At 37.4% G+C, this 19,198-nt stretch overlaps 1 protein-coding gene across 3 annotated transcripts in view; it reads right to left on the reverse strand.

Annotated features, from left to right (window-relative positions):
* Positions 1–11,344: 11,344 nt before the first annotated feature.
* Positions 11,345–19,198, reverse strand: part of SF3B1 (splicing factor 3b subunit 1) — a 79,573-nt gene continuing 71,719 nt past the window's right edge. For 2 of the 3 annotated variants that reach the window (XM_036880512.2, XM_036880513.2), the window contains 10 exons: positions 19,000–19,146; positions 18,731–18,856; positions 18,130–18,351; positions 17,656–17,838; positions 17,459–17,570; positions 15,898–16,018; positions 15,458–15,589; positions 14,063–14,335; positions 12,085–12,301; positions 11,345–11,831 (listed from right to left, as the gene is read on the reverse strand). In XM_036880512.2, the coding sequence (XP_036736407.1) occupies positions 11,673–11,831; positions 12,085–12,301; positions 14,063–14,335; positions 15,458–15,589; positions 15,898–16,018; positions 17,459–17,570; positions 17,656–17,838; positions 18,130–18,351; positions 18,731–18,856; positions 19,000–19,146 (1,692 nt within the window). In that variant the 3' untranslated portion in view covers positions 11,345–11,672. Of the gene's footprint in view, positions 11,832–12,084; positions 12,302–14,062; positions 14,336–15,457; positions 15,590–15,897; positions 16,019–16,409; positions 16,480–17,458; positions 17,571–17,655; positions 17,839–18,129; positions 18,352–18,730; positions 18,857–18,999; positions 19,147–19,198 lie in introns of those variants that run through there. The other variant, XR_005023736.2, reaches the window with a different exon arrangement.

A 19,198-nucleotide genomic window follows, 5' to 3' on the forward strand; every position in this document is an offset into this window, starting at 1 on the left:
CATAGCAGCCGGGCAGGAAGCAGAAACCCTGTCTGCGCGCAGCTGCGCAGCACAAGCCACTAGAGGCCGCTGTTCTCCCAGGAGAGGAGGGCCACAAACCAACAAGAAAGGAAGTCCTTCCAGCCGTCACTCGTCCCAGTTCTGCAGACTATTCCTATCACCATGAAAAGGCAAAGCTACAGGCAGACAAAGATCACAGAGACAACACCAGAGAAGGAGACAGACCTAACCAGTCTTCCTGACAAAGAATTCAAAATAAGAATCATAAACATGCTGACAGAGATGCAGAGAAATACGCAAGAAAAATGGGATGAAGTCCGGAAAGAGATCACAGATGCCAGAAAGGAGATCGCAGAAATGAAACAAACTCTGGAAGGGTTTATAAGCAGAATGGATAGAATGCAAGAGGCCATTGATGGAATTGAAATCAGAGAACAGGAACGCATGGAAGCTGACATAGAGAGAGACAAAAGGATCTCCAGGAATGAAACAATATTAAGAGAACTGTGTGACCAATCTAAAAGGAGCAATATCCGTATTATAGGGGTCCCAGAAGAAGAAGAGAGAGGCAAAGAGATGGAAAGTATCTTAGAAGAAATAATTGCTGAAAACTTCCCCACACTGGGGGAGGAAGTAATCGAACAGACCACGGAAATACACAGAACCCCCAACAGAAAGGATCCAAGAAGGGCAACACCAAGACACATAATAATTAAAATGGCAAAGATCAAGGACAAGGAAAGAGTGTTAAAGGCAGCTAGAGAGAAAAAGGTCACCTATAAAGGGAAACCCATCAGGCTAACGTCAGATTTCTCAACAGAAACCCTACAGGCCAGAAGAGAATGGCATGATATATTTAATACAATGAAACAGAAGGGCCTTGAACCAAGGATACTGTATCCAGCACGACTATCATTCAAATATGACGGTGGGATTAAACAATTCCCAGACAAACAAAAGCTGAGGGAATTTGCTTTCCACAAACCACCTCTACAGAACATCTTACAGGGGCTGCTCTAGATGGGAGCACTCCTAGAAGGAGCACAGCACAAAACACCCAACATATGAAGAATCGAGGAGGAGGTACAAGAAGGGAGAGAAGAAAAGAATCTCCAGACAGTGTATATAACAGCTCAATAAGCGAGCTAAGTTAGGCAGTAAGATACTAAAGAGGCTAACCTTGAACCTTTGGTAACCACGAATTTAAAGCCTGCAATGGCAATAAGTACATATCTTTCAATAGCCACCCTAAATGTTAATGGGTTGAATGCACCAATCAAAAGACACAGAGTAACAGAATGGATAAAAAAGCAAGACCCATCTATATGCTGCTTACAAGAAACTCACCTCAAACCCAAAGACACGTACAGACTAAAAGTCAAGGGATGGAAAAACATATTTCAAGCAAACAACAGTGAGAAGAAAGCAGGGGTTGCAGTACTAATATCAGACAAAATAGACTTCAAAACAAAGAAAGTAACAAGAGATAAAGAAGGACACTACATAATGATAAAGGGCTCAGTCAAACAAGAGGATATAACCATTCTAAATATATATGCACCCAACACAGGAGCACCAGCATATGTGAAACAAATACTAACAGAACTAAAGGGGGATATAGACTGCAATGCATTCATTCTAGGAGACTTCAACACACCACTCACCCCAAAGGATAGATCCACTGGGCAGAAAATAAGTAAGGACACGGAAGCACTGAACAACACAGTAGAGCAGATGGACCTAATAGACATCTATAGAACTCTACATCCAAAAGCAGCGGGATATACATTCTTCTCAAGTGCACATGGAACATTCTCCAGAATAGACCACATACTAGGCCACAAAAAGAGCCTCAGAAAATTCCAAAAGATTGAAATCCTACCAACCAACTTTTCAGACCACAAAGGCATAAAACTAGAAATAAACTGTACAAAGAAAGCAAAGAGGCTCACGAACACATGGAGGCTTAACAACATGCTCCCAAATAATCAATGGATCAATGACCAAATCAAAACGGAGATCCAGCAATATATGGAAACAAATGACAACAACAACACTAAGCCCCAACTTCTGTGGGACACAGCAAAAGCAGTCTTAAGAGGAAAGTATATAGCAATCCAAGCATATTTAAAAAAGGAAGAGCAATCCCAAATGAATGGTCTAATGTCACAATTATCGAAATTGGAAAAAGAAGAACAGATGAGGCCTAAGGTCAGCAGAAGGAGGGACATAATAAAGATCAGAGAAGAAATAAATAAAATTGAGAAGAATAAAACAATAGCAAAAATCAATGAAACCAAGAGCTGGTTCTTCGAGAAAATAAACAAAATAGATAAGCCTCTAGCCAGACTTATTAAGAAGAAAAGAGAGTCAACACAAATCAACAGTATCAGAAACGAGAAAGGAAAAATCACGACGGACCCCACGGAAATGCAAAGAATTATTGGAGACTACTATGAAAACCTATATGCTAACAAGCTGGGAAACCTAGGAGAAATGGACAACTTCCTAGAAAAATATAACCTTCCAAGATTGACCCAGGAAGAAACAGAAAATCTAAACAGACCAATTACCAGCAATGAAATTGAAGAGGTAATCAAAAAACTACCAAAGAACAAAACCCCCGGGCCAGATGGATTTACCTCGGAATTTTATCAGACATACAGGGAAGACATAATACCCATTCTCCTTAAAGTCTTCCAAAAAATAGAGGAGGAGGGGATACTCCCAAACTCATTCTATGAAGCTAACATCACCCTAATACCAAAACCAGGCAAAGATCCCACCAAAAAAGAAAACTACAGACCAATATCCCTGATGAACGTAGATGCAAAAATACTCAACAAAATATTAGCAAACCGAATTCAAAAATACATCAAAAGGATCATACACCATGACCAAGTGGGATTCATCCCAGGGATGCAAGGATGGTACAACATTCGAAAGTCCATCAACATCATCCACCACATCAACAAAAAGAAAGACAAAAACCACATGATCATCTCAATAGATGCTGAAAAAGCATTTGACAAAGTTCAACATCCATTCATGTTAAAAACTCTCAGCAAAATGGGAATAGAGGGCAAGTACCTCAACATAATAAAGGCCATCTATGATAAACCCACAGCCAACATTATATTGAACAGCGAGAAGCTGAAAGCATTTCCTCTGAGATCGGGAACTAGACAGGGATGCCCACTCTCTCCACTGTTATTTAACATAGTACTGGAGGTCCTAGCCACGGCAATCAGACAAAATAAAGAAATACAAGGAATCCAGATTGGTAAAGAAGAAGTTAAACTGTCACTATTTGCAGATGACATGATACTGTACATAAAAAACCCTAAAGACTCCACCCCAAAACTACTAGAACTGATATCGGAATACAGCAAAGTTGCAGGATACAAAATCAACACACAGAAATCTGTGGCTTTCCTATATACTAACAATGAACCAACAGAGAGAGAAATCAGGAAAACAACTCCATTCACAATTGCATCAAAAAAAATAAAATACCTAGGAATAAACCTAACCAAAGAAGTGAAAGACTTATACTCTGAAAACTACAAGTCACTCTTAAGAGAAATTAAAGGGGACACTAACAGATGGAAACTCATCCCATGCTCGTGGCTAGGAAGAATTAATATCGTCAAAATGGCCATCCTGCCCAAAGCAATATACAGATTTGATGCAATCCCTATGAAACTACCAGCAACATTCTTCAATGAACTGGAACAAATAATTCAAAAATTCATATGGAAACACCAAAGACCCCGAATAGCCAAAGCAATCCTGAGAAAGAAGAATAAAGTAGGGGGGATCTCACTCCCCAACTTCAAGCTCTACTATAAAGCCATAGTAATCAAGACAATTTGGTACTGGCACAAGAGCAGAGCCACAGACCAATGGAACAGACTAGAGAATCCAGACATTAACCCAGACATATATGGTCAATTAATATTTGATAAAGGAGCCATGGACATACAATGGCGAAATGACAGTCTCTTCAACAGGTGGTGCTGGCAAAACTGGACAGCTACATGTAGGAGAATGAAACTGGACCATTGTCTGACCCCATATACAAAAGTAAACTCAAAATGGATCAAAGACCTGAATGTAAGCCATGAAACCATTAAACTCCTGGAAGAAAACATAGGTGAAAACCTCTTAGACATAAACATGAGTGACCTCTTCTTGAACATATCTCCCCGGGCAAGGAAAACAACAGCAAAAATGAGTAAGTGGGACTATATTAAGCTGAAAAGCTTCTGTACAGCAAAAGACACCATCAATAGAACAAGAAGGATCCCTACAGTATGGGAGAATATATTTGAAAATGACACATCCGATAAAGGCTTGACGTCCAGAATATATAAGGAGCTCTCACGCCTCAACAAACAAAAAACAAATAACCCAATTAAAAAATGGGCAGAGGAACTGAACAGACAGTTCTCCAAAAGAGAAATACAGATGGCCAACAGACACATGAGAAGATGCTCCACATCGCTAATTATCAGAGAAATGCAAATTAAAACTACAATGAGGTATCACCTCACACCAGTAAGGATGGCTGCCATCCAAAAGACAAACAACAACAAATGTTGGCGAGGCTGTGGAGAAAGGGGAACCCTCCTACACTGCTGGTGGGAATGTAAGTTAGTTCAACCATTGTGGAAAGCAGTATGGAGGTACATCAAAATGCTCAAAACAGACTTACCATTTGACCCAGGAATTGCACTCCTAGGAATTTACCCTAAGAATGCAGCAATCAAGTTTGAGAAAGACAGATGCACCCCTATGTTTATTGCAGCACTATTTACAATAGCCAAGAATTGGAAGCAACCTAAATGTCCATCAATAGATGAATGGATAAAGAAGATGTGGTACATATACACAATGGAATACTACTCAGCTATAAGAAAAGGGCAAATCCAATCATTTGCAGCAACATGGATGGAGCTGGAGGGTATTATGCTCAGTGAAACAAGCCAAGCGGAGAAAGAGAAATACCAAATGATTTCACTTATCTGTGGAATATAAGAACAAAGGAAAAACTGAAGGAACAAAACAGCAGCAGAATCACAGAACTCAAGAATGGACTAACAGGTACCAAAGGGAAAGGGACTGGGGAGGATGGGTGGGTAGGGAGGGATAAGGGGGGGAGAAGTAGGGGGGTATTAAGATTAACATGCATGGGGGGGTAGGAGAAAAGGGAGGGCTGTACAACACAGAGAAGGCAAGTAGTGATTCTACAACATTTTGCTATGCTGATGGACAGTGACTGTAAAGGGGTTTATAGGGGAGACCTGGTATAGGGGAGAGCCTAGTAAACATAATATTCGTCATGTAAGTGTAGATTAGTGATAGCAAAAAAAAAAAAAAAAAAGGGCAGTTCCTGTGTGGTAACCTCCAACGAGTTCTACACAAGGGTATAAAGGGCATATAAAAGTGTAGGCAAAGGGTCTGTTTGTGTTTATACAGAGGATCAAAGCCTAATTGGGCTACCCCGAAAATGAACTAAGATACGATATGAAAAAGAACTTCCAACATCTGCACCCTCTGGAAGACTCATGCCAGAAGATGATCATCAAAAAACCCCAACAAAGATCCACGCACTGCTACAGCTGTAGATGCACTCATCCCACCAGTTCCTGGACCTGCCATGGGAATGAGGAAGGAGATATCTAAGCTGGCCTGTGCATACAGTAAAACAACAAAATTGGACTGGATCTATACTGTTGGAACTCAACCAAGAATTTGGAGAAGTGCAAATTGTAGCGCTCCAAAGTCTTACAACTACAAACTATTTATTGTTAAAAGAACATATGGCATGTGAACAGTCCCCAGGAATGGGTTGTTTTAATTTGTCTGATTTCTCTCAGACTGTTCAAGTTCAGTTGGACAATATCCACCATATCATAGATAAGTTTTCACAAATGCCTAAGGTGCCTAACTGGTTTTCTTGGTTTCACTGCAGATGGCTGGTAATTACAGATATGCTTTGGTTATGTAACTATACTCCTATTATGTTAATGTGTGTGTGCAATTTAAGTAGTAGCTTAAAACCTATACATGCTGAAGTTACTCTACAAGAAGATATATCAAAGAAATAATCAATCTTCCCATGTTTTCTTCCGCCTGCTACTTCTATAGCTTTTCTTCTTCCTTCCTAATTACAACCCTTAAATAGAATTCGTGCCTCATATCAAATTTACCGAGTATCATAATTCTTCCAAGTGGTAAAGATACCTCAAGACAAATGCTGGGCATAGAAGCCACAGGGCATAAATATGCAAAGAACTAAAAAGCTAACTTTTTCAAACAATAAGGCTTCTCTCTCACTTACCAACTTCACATTTCCCTGTATGGCCCCGGAAGATGACTGGTTAGCCAGAGACGGGTAAGATTCCTCAAGGGAGGAACAACCTAAGACAGGCACAGTCGCAGGGGGGCCATCAGGTGAGAAATTGGGGATCAACAGAGGTGAGGCTTAGAACCTCACCCCCCCGTTCTGAGAGAAATCTTCTGCATACGTGGATGTTTTATTGCCCTGGTCTAGCTTGGATTAACACATAGTCTACAGGCACACACCTGATCATCTACATGTGCTCTCTTACAACACTAAACTATGTTTTCTACCTTTATCTTGTATCTACCTACCACTTCAGCATTTTATTAAAAATAATAATAATAAAGAGAGAAATGTGGTATCCACATATAAATCAAGTATAAAAACCAAATGAGTATTCATATTTGAACTGACTGTTTATAGTTCATAATGCATGAGCAAAACCGAAAGTTTCTGTGATGACTGCCCTTGTACTGTTCACTATGTAACTTATTCATTATGTAAGAATTTGTTCTACATGTAAAAACTTGTTTGTTATGCCTCAGAAGATTGGAGACTGACAAAAATTAGGCTTGGGGTGGAATAATGATTGTGCATTGAGCATTGACTCCCCTATACAGAATTTTATTGTCGTTAACAACCATTTGATCAATAAATATGAGAGATGCCCTCACAAAAAAAAAAAAAAAAAAAAAAAGGACAGACTTCCAATGGTAAAATAAATTAGTAACCGGGATGTAATGTATAGCATAAGGAATATAGTCAAGATATTGTAACAGCCTGGTAGGGTGATAGCTGGAACCTAGAATTATGTATATAAATGTTCTACCACTGTGTTGTACACTTGAAACTCATGTAATGTAATACTGTGTGTCAACTACCCTTCAATAAAAAATAATTATTAAAAAAAAAAAAAAAAAAAAAAAACACATTTATTCCTCACAGTTCCAGAAGCTGGGAAGTCCAGGATCAAGGCGCAAGGCAAGATCCAGCGTCTGGTGGGGGCCTGCCTGCTTCTGGTCTGCAGATTGCCATCTTCTCATCATATCCTGACAAGGAAGAGAGCAGAGAGTGAAGGCCAGCTCTCACTTCTCTTCTTAAAAGGGCTCTAATCCCATTCATTAAAGTTTTACCCTCATGACCTATCTCCCAAAGGCTCCCATCTTCTAATCCCATCACATTACGAATTAGGGTTTCAGCACACAGATTTGGGGGAGCACAAATATTCAGTTCATAGCATAGCCTTCCTGAGAAAAGCAATTGATTTTATACAAAAACTAAAATTTCTCCTTTCGCTCCCTCCCTTTTGATTTCACCCATGTTTTAGCAAAGTAGCATCCTACGGGTGTTCTGATCACCTCAGCTATCTATAGGCTCACTTGCTTCCACACCTAAGTAGGCATTTCCGTCCCTTTTATTATCCTATCATTAACATATTGGGAATGAAGAGGTACCTTAGACTATCACTTCTCCAACTTAAATGTGCATATAAACCACCTGAGGACCTTACCAAAATGCAGATCTTCATTCAGTAGGTCTGAGGGGGAGCCTGGGAGTCTGCATTTCTAAAAAGCTCCTAGTGACACTGATGCTGATCTTCAGACCACACTTTGAGTAGAAATGACTAGATATTCGGCACATGAATAGCCCTTCTTGATGATCACATTGGTGCTAAGTGATTTTATTCCCAAATGTGTAAATGATATTGTGCTCCAGTGTAACTTTTACATGCTATATACTGTAGACAAAAGTTACTTTTTATATCGTCTTCCTTATGGACTCAGAACGATAAACGTTTCTCTTCCTGTCCAAGAATATGCTTCCATCCGTGTCCTGACCTTCACCTCTATCTCGTCAAAAACTTTAAGCAGTTACCTGCTTTCTTTTGCTCATTAACCTTACTTTATCTGGTCCCAAATTTCTCTATGGTAATACTGACAGAAAATAGTTTCATAGAACACTATTTAGAAACATATAAAGTGCAAATGTAGCAAAACTTTAATTGCTGAACTCAGGTGGAAGATATACAGGGTGTTCATTGTACTATCCTTTTAACTTTTCTCAATTATTGAAAAACTTTTGTTAAGTTTGGGTTAGACAGGTAAAATTATCAATTTAACCTATTTGCAAGTTTCTTCCTAGTACAGAGATATTCCAGGAAAACTCTTCAGACTAAATCCCCTCCAGAGCTTCTCCTTCCAAAATCATTACGCCATACAAAACTTTTTGTCTAAAATGAGGGGTTTTGAAACTTACTGTTTTTCTAACATGAACACTAAAAATGTCACTGACCTACACTTGAGTTTAGACTTACCCCCACCTCCCTCTTCATGACTGCCTTGCAAATCTAAATTCTCTATCAAGATGCCTTGAATTTATCGCTTCCTATTCACATTATTAGAGAAAAGGGCCTCTGTGCCCGGCCTGTCTTACCACACCCTGCCTCTCAGAGGGCCCTGAACATTACAAGCACAGCCCCAAGCCCCTGGTGCTCCTGTCCTTGTGCCACACGAGCCTGGCTCCAACCACGCCAGAGATGCTGAGAACTAATGTCAACATCTTACGCATTTTCAGCTTGCCTTCCCAGGACCAATGGGGTGTTTTACCAAAAGTTAAGTATTTCTAGTTACTTTCTGGGCAACTGCTGCCTAAAATGAAATACTTTTATACATCATTAATTTTATCAAGACAAACGTGCATCCTGCTTAAACTACTTTAAATGATTTTCAACCTAGGGAGATTTTGCCAAGGGACATGGGATGGTACCTTAAGGTTATTTTTGGTTTTCAACCCTGGGGTGGGGCTGCTACTGGCATCTAGCGGATAGAAGTCAGGGATGCTGCTCAATATCCTAAATACCCAGGACAGTACCCCTGTAATGAAGATGTATCTGACCCAAAATGTCAATAATGCCAAGGTTGAAAATCCCTGACTGCTGTAGTTTCTGCTTCTTTCAACCTCACCAGATTTGAGAGGCACTGGAAACCAAAGCCACCAACAGTTAAACCTATATGGCTGCAATTGTTTTTCATTTTCTTAATTAAAAGTTCTCTGGTTCTTCAACATCATGTTCCCGTTTGGAAAACAATCCAAAAAGCTCAGTATTGCTGAAATAGCACAACCACAACAGTCTGTAGTGCGGGAAGAGTAGTCAACTAAGATTAAAAACTGGTCTAAGACTTTAGATACAGTAAGTTTTATTCATCTGGGAGTACTTGATGCTCACAGGGCACCATACAACAAATTTAAAAAATACAGTATGAAAAAAACTGAACAGCCAAAGAGATAAATTCCATTAGAGGGCCCACAGGAAAACCAACAAAAGCTCACAGGAAAACCCACCCACTGTCCCCTTAAGAACATTAATTTCTTCGGCTTAAGTGTGGCTTTAAGAAAAGGCCCAAAGAAAGTGCAAAGGTCTTAGTTATAACTTCACATAGCGTCTTTCACATTAAGTGTATCACAAAATGCTTATAAAATAATCCAAACATCTGTGAGCCTCTATTTGGTCCCAACTAGCCTTCAGTATTTCCCTCGCTTCTCTGTAGTCAAATTATTTGCATTAGTAGTCACATACGGTGTAGTAGTCTCCTTTGCTCCACAATGTCCCCACAAAGCATATTTTCCAAAAACAGCAAAGGCCCAAGCAAATTAAAGTTATGCCAAGTACTTGAAGTGAAAATTTAACTAAATTTTCCCAAGACAAGTTTAAAAACAAATTTTGTCTTTGTAATCTAATTGTATTCTTCAATTTTCATGACTAGTAATTACTGAAGGTCAGTGATCAACTACAGAGAACAAAATTTAACGTTGTAGGGGGGCTACTGTTAAATAAGAACAGCGAGATGATTTTGGAAATTGTTTTGGTACACAGTGACTGCTGTCACAAAGTTGTCACCCAAGGAACAAACAAGAAATTACAAACTCTGCCTGGAGAGTCAGCTTAATGCTCAGCATCAGTTTCCCACGTAGGCCTCCAGGACAGGGAGCTGCAAGTGTTAACAATCTGAGGAAGACACCTGCTGGTCCCAGGATAGCAGTTTCACCTGCAGTAGCACTGCTGCACAATCTGAGTTCGCGGGAGTATTAGCATTGAGAAAAACAGCCAGGGGTAGTAAAAGGACTAAAACTAGGACATTTCTGGCCAGAAAATTGGGAAAAGCTGAAAATATACTTAAAATTCTTTGCCAAAACATAGTACTTCCCCATTGCTTGGCTCCTTTAGAATTAAATGGCATTTCAGTTTATGCTTGACACCTGTAGATGAATTATCTGATTACTAATGCAAAACTAAGCCAACCTAGAAATTTTAGCTTCTGCCTCTGTGTGGTATCACAGTACCTAAGTAACATTAACTGGGTGTCTCCCCTTCACCATTAATGTGCATTTCTTAAGGGCAAGGGCAGGTCGAAAGCACCTTAGCAACCCCTACACTAAGCATAGTGGCTGGTCCACAGTAGGTGCTCAACAGGTCATTTGCCAAATATATTGCTGAGTAGTGATTTATGACATGGGAAACAGCCCAAAGGCTGTCTTTATTCTACTAGCATTACTTAGGTAGCCTCACTCCCAGTATGTAGAAAACAGTATTGATGTAAAGATACTTTCCCCGCTCTCTAAACTAAGCCTCGTCAAGAGTTGGACATGACTTGAATCATTTCCCCTAATCAGGTTCATAAAGCATTTTGAGAAATCAAGAGATGAAAGGCGCTATGTAAGGGCAAAATAGTATTATTCAAGACAGTTCAGCAGAGGTGCTTTATTTTCTATGGTGATGGAACAGTTGTGCTAGGTTGAGGCAAACACCCGCAAAGCTACTCTTCTTGATGTCATTTCAACAGAACAAATGGAATTTGACAAGGATGCCATCACTTTAGTTTGTATCCACTTCCTTCCATAAGCCAGGTGACAGAAAATGAAATCAAGCCACTTTATTATACACAAGTAAATAAAAGTTCCGCATTTCACAAGTCATGTTCAAAAAACACACACAAGTTAGCATTTTGTACACAAATGTTTATTTCTCAATTAAACATTCCCTTTAAACACAAGGAATGAATTCTAAACTTTCATAAAGATGAATTAAAAATGAAATCCCTCCAGTATAGTCTGTGTAATCACTGTGATATCTTGGTCACTACTGGCGTTTACTGTTTAACATCAAAAACAAAGACGGGTTATTTAAAAATCATGCTACTGGATTTCTAGCTCTTCCTCTATGACCAGTTCTATGCTGATCTGCAATGTTTAAAAGTTTACATCACCAAATTGAAGCAAGTTTAAGTTGTGAAACAGCTGTGCATTAAACACAAAATAAACAAAGTTACAAGATATAGTCAAGTTCATAACGAATATAGGTATTCTTATCATCATTGTAGATTCTTGGGTAATGTGCTATAAGAGCATCCTGTGAACCAATGTAGATGGAGTTGTAAATTTTCCAATACACATCTCTGACTTTCCGAGCTGGGTGAAACAAACCCTAGAATAATTAAAAGGTTACATTATTTCAGTTTACAAGAACATGAATAACCTTAACACAACTAACAAACCATAAAGATATGATTCCAGACATTTCCCTTTAAGAGAAAAAAAACCCTGACAACTACACAAAACTCAACGAGCAAAGACAAAATTCTAACCCCCCTCCCCACATGACTGTTTTGGCATATGGCAAAATATACCATATTGATAATTAGCAATAGCAATAGTTAATCGAGTAATCTCTGACCTACCTGTAAACAATACTGCAACATTCTACATGGTCCAATAGCAACTCTTAGGCCCTCCAAGGCTCCCATAACTGCCTGAATAACATGGGGCGATGTCTCGAACACATTGGGCCATACATAGTTCAACAAGTGATTCAGTGAATCTTCACAACCAAATCCATAAACCCCAAGTGACATATGTTGCACCACTGCACTAGCTGTCTGCCTGTGTACAAGGTCCCTGTAATGGGAAAAAATGCTCTTTGTTAAGATTTTGTCTTACTTTTACAGGAAACATTCTCCTATTAAAAACTAAATTACAAATCCAGTGTGTGGAACAGATGGAGTCATCCTCACTTTCTATATATCTGATATAGAACGGCTTTTAGGATGACTAATTCTACTTGAGAACTTTTGCTTCAATGACTCAAACCTCACTATGGCTCAAAAATAAGACACATTTCTTAATTAACTTTTCAAAGGAGTATCAACGAGAGCCCTGTGCAGTGTACATTTTACTATGCTACTAAGAGGAGTTACACAACTTGTCACACATTACTGATTAATGGTAATACCTCATTTTAAATCTTCTAAAGTAATTCAGTACTAGTATGTAATAGATAACTAAATTAAAATAAAATATCTTCCTTTGTAAATTTAAAGTTTCATTCAAGAACTCAATTTGGAGAAAGGAAGAACCAATGTCTTTTTCAAACCTACAGAAGAAAGAACTTTATCATCTCTCAAGTTAACTTATGTTTATGACAAATCATTGAGTTACTCATTCTACAATTATTCGACTGACTACAAACATCAGATAATGGGTTTGTGGTAGCTATAAAAACTTGGCTCACACTCTTTGGTAGTAAGGGTACCTTAACGGTATGTTAGAAAAAAATATGTGAAGTTAACTAGCATTCCTTATTTATTTACTGTAACAATGTTTAATCTATTAGGCACCATAGTGAAGCAGCACTCCTCATTAATGAATTTCCCAACTAAAGTTTTTTTTCAATTAGTAATTTTCATCAGTTACTACTTCAACTTCTTAGAAAAAAGAACGTAATTTTTAACTGTGGGTCACACCCATCAATGACTGCCTTATGATGCTTAGGCACATCCCACTGAGAAATACTGAACAAATATGATTTACTCCTATTTTACAGGGTCTCAGGTGATCAGACTTTATTTATAGAGCATGATTCTCAATTCTGTCTCCAGATGTTACATACACCTTGTGTTAAATGGATCCTGTTAGGCCTTCCTTTGGGTAGGTGATATAGTAATGAGTAACTTTAATCTGTACACAAAAGTAATTGGATGGGTTCTACTTGAGTAACATTTTCCCTATAAAATAAAGAACCAATGAAACAGTCCTCTCCCCTACTTAGACTTTGAACTTTCCCTTCATGCTCTTCGGTTACTTTTGAATCTAAAGCTATGTCAGTCTAGATGGATTTAAAGGCTAACAGGAATCTGTCAAATAACTTAGGCAGTACTGTACTGGTGGTCACCAACTGAGTTAACTGGGGGGGCCTGCAACAGCAATAGGGTAGCTCTGAATTGCTATGTTCAGTACTTCAAGGCCTAACAGGAATTTCTGTGTCACCTATAGAAACAAAAAGCTAAAAAAGATCAGGTCTCTTTGCTACACCAATAAGTTCATGCTCACCATTTTCCTTTAATTATATGTGACTTTAATTAGTTCTTAAAACAGAAGTTGATTAATTACTGCTTTTCAAAAGGTATTTACTCTAATAGATAGGAAAGGGGATGAAAAAGGAGAGGGGACACTTGGTAGAGATAACTGGGGGAACCACAATAACATTTGAAGATAAAATTAGTCATATTTACAGTTTCACAAATACCCAAGTTCCTCTTTCATAAATACCTACTATTCCACTTAACTGCATCACAATAAACAGATCATGTAATAATTACTTCCTAAGTTCTAAAACTAAGAATTTTAACTGTTTTCTTGCATTTAGTACAAGTCACTTACCTATCCATTAAAGCATCTTCAAGTAATGGTGTTACAGCATAAATGTAGTCCTTTCCCATTTCACCAATATATTCAAACAAGAAGGAAAGTGATTTTAAAACTCCATTTTGGACATTCAGTTCAGGAACTCTGTATTCATTCATTAAGGCAGGTAGTACTGTGAAGGGTGAACATGTTTCCGCAACAATAGCTATTGCTACAGTGGTACAAACTCTGTTCTGCCTTTCCTGAACTTTGAGGTTGTTTAAAAGTGTAGCCAATACATCATGAGGGCTGAAAAAAATAAATGTATCAGCAAACTGTTAGATTACAAGTCAAAATTTTCCCAGAAGGGAAAGAAAATACACAAAGAATAAAACTTTATGGTAAATAGTCACTGGAAACTTAGTAATTTTAAGGCAAAATAGAGTACTTCCAAGTCACTGGCATTTGTTTGTACTTAACAACTTCATTTAAAGTGGCCATTTTAGAATATTCAAATGGATTCATTTTCAAGTATAATTTTCAGCCTTTAGTAAATTTCCTGAATATAAAGAAATTTAACCAAATGTTTAGATTTAGCAATTCTTTAAGGGGTCAAAACATGGCTACCACAGCTGGTCAATCTTACAGTTGTATCCAGACTGTGGTCTCCCATGACATACACCAATCCTAATTTCCTTTTTTTATCCTCCCTCCCTCACACCTTTACCACATCTATTCCCTTTTCAGCATTTATTTTACCACAAATTTAGAGGGACACAGGGACTAAAAATGTCCAACAGCTATTCGTGGCAAATTTCTTGACTACTTCACCACTGAAATAAATATTACTGCTACCAAAAAGGGGGTGAGGATACTACATAATCAACCTTTTATTATGTTTTATCACTTGAAAATATTTTGTTATTAAGCCACATGCACATAGTACCTTGTTTTCTACAATGACTAACTCTTTTAGCTTGGTTTGACAGAGTGGAAGCAAATAACCACAGATAATCTAATAATACAGCTATAATTCAGTTGTCTGTGGATTAATTTTAGAAAAATACTTCACAAAACACTAACATGAGACTTGAATGATGCTGTTTTATTAAGAACAGGCCTTAATATTTTAAACAGTATGTCTTAAAAAGGACCAACAAAAATTTGCAATTATTCTGAAGATGGTACTCTTTCACTCTCTGAAAATAACTGAAGTACGATTAAATGAAACTTAAAAACCTCCCATCTATTTTAATTAATTTTAAAATTTAAGAAAACATTTCAAAAATTGAAGGCCAACATAAATCAAGTGTTTTAACTGTATTACTCACGTAATGCCTTAAGGAGTTTCTACAGAAATAGAAGAGTTTTTCACCACCACAATGTGTTTATTATGTTTTATATACACACACACAAGTAAATAATACTCACCCAATGGCCTTTGCAATATAACCAAATGTGTTGACTGTGGCTCTGCGAATAGCTTTTTTGTGTGCTTTTAAGAGCTCTAAAAGCTCAAAGCAAATCCTCATCCATTCTCTTGCAGACACATATTCAGCTCCCCTAATTTAAAAAAAAAAAAGTGAAAGTTTTTGCAAGGTGAATCTGTAAATTCAGTTCTCAAAACATGACTACTCATTTTAAGCATTAAAAACATTACTCTTCAGAAAAGATGGTTTGTCTTAGAACTATATTGCCACACCCCTATTACCATTCAAATTAAAATTTCACTGAAAATAAAAATACTAAATAACCTGGGGCCATATACATTCACGTTACCAACATTAAGCAAATTTGTAAAGTGAGTAGTAAAAAGTGGCTACATGTGAAAACCAATCCTGCTTATAAAAATATTTAGGTAATCTGTTTACCTGTCAGCAATACGTCCAACAAGATCAATACAATTCTCTTGCACTTTTTCATGCCTGTTCTTTAAGATGGGAGTGAGTCTGGGCAGGAGATCTTTAATTGGTGGGGTCATCTTATGCATACCTATTTAATAGAAGTCAGCACACTATCAATTAAAATTTGAACCACAACCTTTGCTTAATTTACCTTTTATTAGCAATGTAATATACACAGCTAGGCATAAATATAAACTTACAGCTGCCTAAGGAAAGAAAAGGCCCCAGATTCTAACCAGACTCAGAACTGTTTTTAACTCGTCATTAACAACTTCTGATTATGCATAGAAATGAAAGAAATTAGTGAAGTGATTAATGATGGATACTCAACAACAAAAAAAGTTGTATTTGGCTCTGAAATGTATTTGTACACTGACATTTAAATATGGGGACGACTTATGTTCCGGCCATACACAACAATGTAAGCCAGAGGTAGACATGTAAATTAAAGCAAAATTTTCCAGAAAGGGCCCCCTTACCCTTTAACTGCAAAACAAACAGATCTCCAGTCTCCCTGCAATGCAGGGCATACTTGGATGGTATTTACACCTATGAAGAGAGAAAAAAGGAGGCAGCTGGCAGGGGCTCTTGCTCTAACTAGAAGTGCTTGCTCTGATTCTCTCTCCATTGATTTTTCCCATGTTTCCCTGACCAACAATATGGTTTACAATTCCCTGCAAACCAGAGCCCCGTAAGTGGCCAAGTAACTGATTTTTCTTCTTTTTGGCAAGTAGCTATCTTCAAATAGAGGACAGGGCTGAGTTGGGGATTATTTGTAAATTCAGTATTTCAATGATTCTCCTATATTACATATAAACCCCTTATTAAAAGGAGAAAAACTAGCTATCCAGCAAACTATTGTGACCTCCTGATAGATTTTGGCCCCACTAAACTGTGCAAGTTACTTTCACAGTTTATGTTCGATACAGTAAAGGATTAACAAAAGAGATCATCTGTTTGCTTCATCATAATGACTTTAAAGAATAAAAGCTTTGCTCTCTACACCCCAGACCATTTGTAATATATTTGTGTTTTTACTTTGGGTTAGAAAACTAAATGGATAAAGGATTGGATATGAATAAAAAAACAAGATAAAAACTAAAGCAATTCACTTTTCTCCCTGGTTATATTCTTGGAATTTGACAGCAAGCAGAAAAACATGCCATAATTATTTACTAACTCAAGTTTGAATAAATATGGAGTATTCTGTCCTAAAACATTAAAACTTCAGGGTTGTCTTTCCCCACCGCCCCCCCCAATATATCTCAAATAAAATCTATTTTTATCAGAATCATCCATTCCATAACTTCAAAGTTTTTTGAGTTGTGACTATTCCCATCTCTCTTGCAGGTCCTAAACTTGCCCTCTATTCTCTTTTAAAGTAAAACATAAATGGGTTTTTGGGAAAGATTTTTGTGATGTACCAGAAATCATTACTCAACTCTTATATATGATTCTATACTTTACTTTCAAAAAAGCCAAAGAAAGTTAAAAAAAAAAAATCTTACACAACCAGCAAATTTCGTACCTATTACATTTACAATGGCCTTCAGTGCTCCAAGAATGCTGCCCAATACTTCAGGATACTCTTCTCCCAAATACTCATATAAAACAACACCCAAGTGTCCCATCAATTTTTCCTGTAATAAAGGAAATAATGTTAAAATGTTTCTATTCACCTTAACCTATCTGGTGAAGAAATAAGAATCTGATACAAAAGTTTACCTCTTGACATGTCTTCATGACAACGGCAGTTCGAGAGATCAAGTCAGCTGCCTGTTGCCTAACTTTGGCTGATTTGTTATTTAAACGCCACAAAACTGTACCACAGATCTGAGGCAAATAAGGTTTGACTCGCTTGCCAAGAGCATTGACCACTGTGCCAAAGCCATTCAACATCACTGAGTCCTAAAGGAAAATAAAATTAAGTTAAATTAAAAAACAACGCTCATTGGAAACTAGAATTCAGTTTGTTTTGACAGGAGTTGAAATGTACCAATACTTTTTTTTTTTAACAAAATCAAACCTATAAATGTCAGGGAGAACAATTATTCCTCATAGCCAATGGAATGAGTAGGCAAACATTTAAAAATTATTTCAAATTAAATTACTTTTTAACAGTATTTGTTTGAAAAGCAGTATGCTTTTTTTTTTACAAACATGAAAGTCTGACAACTTGCCATAAGTTAGTGTCATTACCTCTGTAGTCTGTTCTTGGAAAGCATAAAGAATACCATCAATGAGTTGTTCTTCAAGTTTATGATCAATATCTGCAGCTCCCAAGTTGCCCATAATTTTCTCAATTGTCTCCATCACCATTTTTCTGTACTGTTCAGCTTCGTCTTTCAAGTCATCCACAATCCTGGATATAATTTCTGCTGCACCTACTTTGTTTGCCAACTCCACAGTAGTATCAACTAACTAAAAAGAGGAAGAAAGAACATCTATTGCTCTTCCAAGTAAACAGAGAGACATGAAAACCAAACATTTTAAAGATACTATATAGCTAACCAAGCAGAGAAGAGTTAACTCGTATTTCAAAAACTTTGAGAAAGGTAATCTAGCCAAAAAGTTTAAATGTGAGTCTAAGTCACGGTGATTTAAGGTAAGACTGTATTCATGTTTCACCTACCCAGATCAAGCATTTCATTTACTAGACAGACAGGAATTCATGGTTGTTTATCCCAGAATGCAAAATCAAAATGGAAGTTAACTGGCTGACAAAAACCATCTCCTTTTAAAATCAAGCACATGCAAACTCTGAGGCCCTTCAGGGCAAAAAAACAACATGCAACATTACCTGTCGATAATTTCTTCTGTCCAAAGCCATTCTGTGTTGCCAGAAGTGTTTAAAAAAAGGAGGAAGAATCTCTGTTTTAATGTAGTTTGCTTCTACACCATCTGTTCCACAACACTGCTTCACCACCTAAAAGGTTAAAAAGTCACGGTAGTAAATAAACACACTCCTGGTTTAAAATTTAAGTTTTTTTACAGCATGCTTTACAGTTCTCTTTGAACCATGAAACACACGAAATTAACAAATCTGGAATGACAATTTGGAACAATTACCTTCAGCACAATCTTCTTCATTTCTTCATCAGGTGACTGAAATTCTCGAATTAGGATTAACATCACTTCTCTAGTATAGTAGTTGGCATATTCTGCATCCATGAGAGGAATAAGATACCCAATAGCCTTTAAGAAAGCGGCCAGACCCTATTTTAAAATAAAAAATTCATAAATAATTAGTAAATTAGAATTAAGTCGC

This window comes from Manis pentadactyla, chromosome 6 (assembly GCF_030020395.1).
Source record: "Manis pentadactyla isolate mManPen7 chromosome 6, mManPen7.hap1, whole genome shotgun sequence".
NCBI classification, from domain to species: Eukaryota; Metazoa; Chordata; class Mammalia; order Pholidota; family Manidae; genus Manis; species Manis pentadactyla.